Source organism: Callorhinus ursinus, unplaced genomic scaffold (assembly GCF_003265705.2).
Source record: "Callorhinus ursinus isolate GAN/ISIS: 27379988/994484 unplaced genomic scaffold, GSC_fseal_2.0 scaffold21, whole genome shotgun sequence".
NCBI classification, from domain to species: domain Eukaryota; kingdom Metazoa; phylum Chordata; class Mammalia; order Carnivora; family Otariidae; genus Callorhinus; species Callorhinus ursinus.
In genome coordinates this window covers 2,758,251-2,766,231 of record NW_027397083.1, presented here as the reverse complement: position 1 = coordinate 2,766,231, position 7,981 = coordinate 2,758,251, and the positions used below count along the sequence as shown (strand labels likewise).

At 37.5% G+C, this 7,981-nt stretch overlaps 1 protein-coding gene across 1 annotated transcript; it reads left to right on the top strand.

Moving 5' to 3' along the window:
- The first annotated feature begins 1,919 nt into the window (after window positions 1–1,919).
- Window positions 1,920–3,141, top strand: LOC112829729 (olfactory receptor 5I1-like). The gene is made up of 2 exons (XM_073904899.1): window positions 1,920–2,650; window positions 2,868–3,141. Exons 1-2 carry the CDS (start codon window positions 1,920–1,922, stop codon window positions 3,139–3,141), a joined length of 1,005 nt encoding a protein of 334 aa, XP_073761000.1.
- Window positions 3,142–7,981: the final 4,840 nt, after the last annotated feature.

Genomic DNA, 7,981 nt, shown 5'->3' with positions numbered 1-7,981 from the left:
TGAAGTGAGAAAGTGGAAACCAGTGTAGATGTCTATAAGAAAATATTGGAATAAAAGAAAAGAAAAGAAATGGAAATAGATACAGAGTAATATTTTTAAAGGTGAGATTGACTTCAATGGTATGTGCTGCAAGTTTATGAAGGAAACATTAGTAGTAATAGTATAAATATATTAATTTGTGCAGGTAGACAGAATTGGGTGCACAACTGAAGGGATTAACCTCATAGAGGAAAAGCATGGAAAGGAAGGGAGAAAGGAGGTCACTGATGAACCCAAATGCTTATAGAATGACTTGATGAGAAAGTTGAACACATACTTATTTGCTATCCGATATTTTTGTCTACAAGACAGAAATCATTTTCTGGCAGTGAGAAGATCATAGAATGAGACCTAAGAAGAATTATGAAGGTTTACAATAGTGATTAAAGGAGGAAAATAGTTGTGTGTGATATGCAATAGTAAAGAACAATTTTTTCAATCATATATACACATATATATATATCTAACTTTTATACAAATATAAGATGAAACCATGTCAGTGATTTTACTTCATTCATTCATTCATTTATTCAACTGTTCCAACTATTATAAAAGATAATGCAAAAAATTATAAATCAAGAATTCACAAATAAATATACAAATAGCTACAAAACTGGCTTTTTCCACAGGAGGGAGGGAAATCGATTGTCTTTACACTGGACAAAATGTGCATGTCTGTAGGCAAGTACCACTAGTGTTGCTATTGGTTGTCCAACAGATTTCTAAACTAGAGCAAGGATGATGAAAGGCAGAAAAGTAAAGAACTGGGTAGGTGAGGTTTTTTCCAACATCTTTTACAATTTTTCACTGCAGAGGGCATGGAAACATTCCTGGATATCATCCTCTCAGTGCCTGGATTGAATTTAACACATTTATGGGCATGAGGATTTCTCTAGTTGTATTCCATAGATTGAATTCCAGAAAAATAAACAGATGTCTAGATTGACTCAGCATTGCTATGCTGCCAGTTTTAGAACTGCGAAGGAACAAGATGGTGAGATGGTTGAATCTGTAGAAGGACATTCATTTAACACTTACAGTTTGATGGGAAAGGTACTATCACTTCCATAGATGATGGACTGAAACTCCGTGGTTCATTGGCCTGACCAAGGTCTCACAACTTCTGAGCGACAGAGCGGGGATTCAGTGACTTTTATAACTAATGTAGAACCTTTCTTCTTTCTCTTTGATCAGTGGATTTCAAACAACTCTTAGGAGTTCTTTTGTTCCTCAGAGGTGAAGCCACATCTCAAGGTGAGAAACATAGAACTTCTGCTCCCCTACCTATACAGGGCTTCACCTGGAACAGCAATGCTGTCTGTTGTGAAAATAAAAACAACACAAATGGGGACAGAGGTTATTTCTTCAGTTTGTTATATAACCATGTGGTTAACCACTATTACTTGACATTGGTGGAAGATGAGGAAATTGAAGAAAGTGGGCTTCAACAACTGATTTGATGGTGGTGCCCCTAAATATGGAAAACAATAGCTTTAAGTAATAGAAGTGATACATTGTCAAATTAATAAAAATCTGAAAATCTGGAGCTCCTGGGTGACTCAGTCAGTTGAGCATCTGCCTTTGGCTCAGGTCATTAACCCCAGGGTCCTAGGACTGAGCCCTGCATTGGGTTCCCTGCTCAATGGGGAGCCTGCTTTTCCCTCTCCCTTTGCCTCTTCCTGCTGCTCATTTTCTCTCTCACAGTCTCTGTCTCTCTCTCTCAAATAAATAAAATCTTTTAAAAAATTGAAAATCTGAAAATTTGAAATGCATAATACTACACTAGCTGTAGATGTGCCTAGGTGTTACCAGGGTGTCCAAGTGGATTTAGAATTCCTCTTGTACTTATTTTCACTGTTTTATTTCTTATATTTTAGTGAATGCTGAGGTTGTTATTAATATTGCCATTATTACTGTGCCACAACTTCAGAAGTCCAGGGGCACTGCAGAGAATGGAGTATGAGAACCGTGCTGTGAAGATAGAGTTCTTTCTCTTGGGATTTAGTGACCATCCAGAGCTTTGGAGGATTCTTTTGGCTGTGTTTCTTTTTATCTACTCCATTACCCTCATGGGGAACCTTGGGATGATGTTATTAATCACAACCTGTTCCCACTTGCACACCCCAATGTACTTTTTCCTCTGTATATTGTCATTTATAGATGTATGCTACTCTTCTGTCATTGCCCCCAAATTACTTGTGGACTTGGTTTCTGATAAAAAGACCATTTCTTACAAGGGCTATGCTGCACAGTTATATTCTTTCTGCTCTTTGGTTGACACGGAATCTTTCCTCTTGGCTGCCATGGCTTATGACCGATACATAGCAATCTGCAACCCACTGCTTTATAAGGTTATTATGTCCAAAAGGGTTTGCTGCCAGCTTGCCATTGGAGCATTTTTGGGAGGTACCATGAGCTCAGTTATTCACACTGCTAATACCTTCCATCTGTCTTTCTGCTCCAAAGAGATTAACCATTTCTTCTGTGATATCTCCCCGCTTTTCTCTTTGTCCTGCACTGATACTTACATGCATAACATTATTCTGGTAGTCTTCGCTGGTTTGGTGGAAGCTATCTGTCTTCTAACAGTCCTTCTCTCCTATGTCTGCATCATAGCAGCTATTCTTTTTTTTTTTTTTTAAAGATTTTATTTATTTATTTGACAGAGAGAGACACAGCGAGAGCAGGAACACAAGCAGGGGGCGTGGGAGAGGGAGAAGCAGGCTTCCCGCTGAGCAAGGAGCCCGATGTGGGACTCGATCCCAGGACCCTGGAATCATGACCTGAGCCGAAGGCAGACGCTTAACGACTGAGCCACCCAGGCGCCCCATAGCAGCTATTCTTAAAACAAGTTCTGCTGAAGGAAGAAGAAAAGGGTTTTCCACTTGTGCCTCCCATCTGACCGTAGTCACAATCTACCGTGGTACCCTCATTTTTATTTATTTGTGCCCCAGCACTGGTCATTCACTGGATACTGACAAAGTAACCTCTGTGTTCTACACATTGATTATACCTATGTTGAATCCCCTAATTTACAGTCTAAGGAACAAAGATGTCAAGAATGCCTTTAGGAAAATGATCAGTCCAAAACTGTTTTCTTAAGGAAGAATGAAACTGAGCCTGACAACTTTCCAACAGTGTCTGTTCTTTGACCTTTGGTTCTAATTATTGAGAAAGTCAGTTTAATATGGACGTTCCCCAAATCCATGGGTAATGATGTCTCAACTACAGATTAGGGCCCAAGCCTAACATAAGAACCAGGTCCTGTCACATTGCTTATATTATGTCTATCTCTTTATTATTTTAAAGTTGACATTTTTAATATATATTTCAGGAGTAGATTTACCCTTTGCATAATGTCCTATATTCCATATTCTTACCCCTTTTCTCTCCCATCCTAAATTTTACTGCAATTATTTTCAATATTGGATAAGCCATTAAAATATCACAAAACTCTTTTTGTGAAAGAAAATAAATGCAATTTACTGAGACCATTTCTCAATTAATTTTATTTCCATGTAAATATGTGTGCATTGTAGCTTACTTGCCTAATTATACTCTCTCTAAAAAAACTTCCTCAAATTTTAACTCCTATATGATTTTTTTGATACCCTCTTCAATTATAGATGGTAAGTCACATCCTAAGCCACACTAGAATCTTAAGTGTGCTTCTTTTAAAAACTCTTAGAATTTTCTATCTAATCTTGTAGTTGTTTGTATCCCTCTACTAGACTGATCATTAATTATTGTCCCTTATTTGATGCCTTGCCTCTTTATCACAGTATTTTCTCCAGTGTAGATCCTGAGTAAATTTTTATGAAATAAACATGAGTATATTTGCTATTGCTTGTTTTTAATTTAGATTATATACCTATAACTGTTTCTCCTGCAGTTTTTTTTGTTTCCTTCTCTAGAAGGGTACTATATACACATGTGACTATTGCAAAATATTGTCAAGTATGGTGACTTATTAAAAAACAATTTGCAAATATCACCAAAATTAAAGTCTGGCTCATAAACTATTTCCCCAAGAATAGGTTCAGTCTGAAATCTCTTGACTGGTAAGCAAACAGCTGAACTTTCTGGGAGAAGTATCCTCTGACAGCAAGAGATGGAATCAGAAGCCAACAAATGGTGAGATCACAGTTAGGTGGGTTACTGGAACATGACCCATAGACAAGGTGTGGCAAAAAGCCAAAGGAAAGCATTAAACCAAGGGTGAGGTTGAATAGTGGGAGAAGGTAAATTAGACAAAAAAGCCATCTGACAGTGAAAATGGAGGCTGGGTTATAAACCAAAATCATAGTTTTATTCCCTGTAGTGGAAACTATCTTTAAAAATAGGTTTTTGTCCATACGGCTCAGTGGTGAGTTAGGGCTCTGGTCAATGTGGGCTGTCAATAAGGAAGAGTGGAATGGCAGCCTGATGCCAATGAGAAACAAGTATTTCATCCTAAATCCTGAGCAGAAAATGTCTACTACAGTGTATGGATTCATCACAACAGACGGATATTTGTTCCTTTGTTGTTAAGCAAAGAAACCCCACAGAGGGTAGGAAGAGATGGAAGAAAGAGGCAGACCACTCCAGATTGGTAGGTGGCAGGTGTAATGAACTTCAGCAGCCACACAATGAGCAGATCTCCACTTCTGCCCTCCAGAATCTTAAAAGTTTATACAGAGGCCTTAACTGGGTTCAGTCATGTATACCATCCAGGTGGTCTCAACACCACATTGATCTCTCAAGGCTATGTCTTTGGAACAGTTCAAACTGTGGGATTGGTGGACAGAATGTGCATTCCAAGGACAGGGGAGGGGGGAGGATCCTCTGATTCCTTGGGTCCAGCTCACAGGTCAACCAGTGATCATATCCTCTCCATGACCTCCTCCAGCAACATCTTATTTCAGCTGTGGCCCTTGGGATAGGGTCACACAGGATAACATAAAATGAGGTACTCTGGGATTAATTATCTAAACTCATTTCTTGGCAATGTGAGGTCTGAAACTAAGATCAGAACTACTGTTTCAGACATCTGGCTTGGACTTGGGAATGGTGTGGCCAGCAGGGGTGTCCGAGAAGAAATTTTTGCTCAGCTCCAACCAGGAGTAAAGGAAGCATCAGGAAAAACAAGTCCCAAGGTGGCTGGGCAGAGAGCTCCAAAGAGGACCTGAGGCTACGAGGTACAACTAGAATCAGAATGACTGGGGAAGCAGGCTCTAAAGTGGATAAGGATGGATCCTGGAGATACCATTTCATGACAGGATGCCATGAATGATGCCATGTTCTCTTTCAGCTCCAGAGTTTAGTTCCTGAGAGAGAGTTAGGTGGCTCTGAATGATCTTAGAAACTCCATTATCATCCTCAGGAAAACAGATATATACCTGATTATAAAAATACCTATGTCTTTATAATATATATATATATATATATATATATATATATATATTAAAGCTATGTTAAAGAGATGAGGACACTGAGTGTTAACAAGACTAGTAATCTACAGTCACACAGCTAACAAGTAAATGATAGTATATAGATGCGAACCAGGTCTGTCTTCTTCTGAATTCCAGTTCTTATCTTAAACCCTCTCTCATCTTTACCATTTTTTTAAATGAAAATAAAGCATAAACAAAACCAAAAACAAAAATCCTGGTTTCCTGATCATGTGTAAAGGCTATTAAATTAAAATCTTTAAAAGAAAAGATAAAGAAGAAAAAAATAAATACCTATTATTTTTACACCTATATAAAAGCTGGGTAGTGAATCCAATTTTGTATAACGTGAATAGGTTTAATCTTTACAGATAGGAATATATTTAATACAATTTCAGTAAAGTACATTGTGATGGGAAGGGATTTGGACAGTGATGGAGAGGTGTTGAAAAATGATATATTCTATGAACAACAAATAAATTATATATTGTATATAATTGTCTATAAATTATAGGTTGTAAAGTAAAATACTCAATAATGAAATATTTGATTTGTCTTAAAACTCTTCAATCAGTAATGAAAGACTAACAACTTGCTGAAAATTGCATCTTTTAAGTGTGTTATTTAATTCTTATGATATATTGAGGTACACTTAGCCCATTTTATACACTAAAGGAAAACATAAAAATCTGGAAGATTTAAATGAAAAACCTTTTACCACCATTGCTCTCTCCTCCTGGAAACAGAAAAAAAATGCCCTTATGTTCCCTTCTTGAAAGTGACCTAAAATAAAAAGAATACTCTCAAAAACCTCTTGTTATGTTTTTCATAAATGGATTAATTCTTAGTGATGACAGTGCAAACAACACATGCAATTAAGTTTATGGGAAAGATACAAGATTACTTAACATCCAGCTACTCAGCAATGGCCATTATTAAAATTGTGTTCATTTCACAGATGCACAGAGATCCAATTATTACAAATAGAGTTCTATGTAAATATTACTTTGTTTTTTTTATTGAACATATTATTAAGTTAATAAATCCTCCTTTCTTTTTTTAAATTTTATTATGTTATGTTAATCACCATACATTGCATCATTAGTTTGTGAGGTAGTGTTCCATGATTCATTGTTTGCGTATAACACCCAGTGCTCCATTCAGTACGTGCCCTCCTTAATACCCATCACCAGGCTAACCCATCCCCCCACCCCACTCCCCTCTAGAACCCTCAGTTTGTTTCTCAGAGTCCATGGTCTCTCATGGTTCATCTCCCCCTCCGATTCCGCCCCCTTAATTTTTCCCTTCCTACTATCATCTTCTTTTTTTTTAAACATATAATGTATTATTTGTTTCAGAGGTACAGGTCTGTGATTCATCAGTCTTACACAATTCACAGCGCTCACCATAGCACATACCCTCCCCAATGTCTACCACCCAGCCACCCCATCCCTCCCAACCCCCACCACTCCAGCAACCCTCAGTATTATGCTGAGCGAAATAAGTCAATCAGAGAAAGACATGTATCATATGATCTCACTGATATGAGGAATTCTTAATCTCAGGAAACAAAATAAATCTTCCTTTCAACTTAAACTGTATCAATTAGGGATTTAAAAAATATTATTAGTGTAATGCTATGAACACATCAAGGAGACTGAGTTGTCTTTCCAGTGGCCTTTGGACAAGGCCCAAAGGCCCGCAGGTCCTTTATCTTCAACTTTCCTTTGTGCAGCTTCTATACAGTTGTCAACAGCACCATATCTGTTCTCCAGAATGAGGGCAAGAAGGGAAATCCACAGGCTGATGTGCACTCTGAGATGGAGTATAAATCTAGAACAACTGATCCTGAGGATGTCTGCTGATATAACTGGGCCAGAATGATGAGGAATACATGGTCCATAAAGATTTTTACTGCAAATGATCCCTCCCTGTTCCTGATGGTTATTTCAGCCTAGGCCAAAAGAAAAGATGTAAAGGAAGACTTAATCTAAGATGAATATACTAGAATAATATTTAAAAAGCAAGTTTCTGTGTGAGTGATTCTGTGTTTGTGTATGTGTGAGTGTTTGTGTGAGAGTGCATGAGTGTGTGTGTGTGTGTGTGTGAATTTGCAAAGGCTCCTTTGCATCAGTTTTGCAAGGGACACTCATGCATTTATTTAACAAATGTTTTAAATGACATTTGGACCTGAGCTTTGTAAATAATAAAGTAGAAATATTAGTGAACAATACTGGAAAGGGCATTGCATTCGTGGAACTTTGAACAGAGAAGCCAAGTATGAAAAGATCCTTTTTGCAAACCAGCAACTGAACCTAGTATTACTCTTCCTTTGTTTGAACAGAAGACCAAGATCAATAATGGCTCTTCCCACACTCAATTTAGTATAATGATAAATAATAGGAAACATCTAGAAAGTTGTGTTGGTGAGACTATAGGAATGTATGTCAAAGGACCTCAGCTTCAATTTACAAGAATCTTTGAATAAATACCATTAGGTGAAAAATACAGCT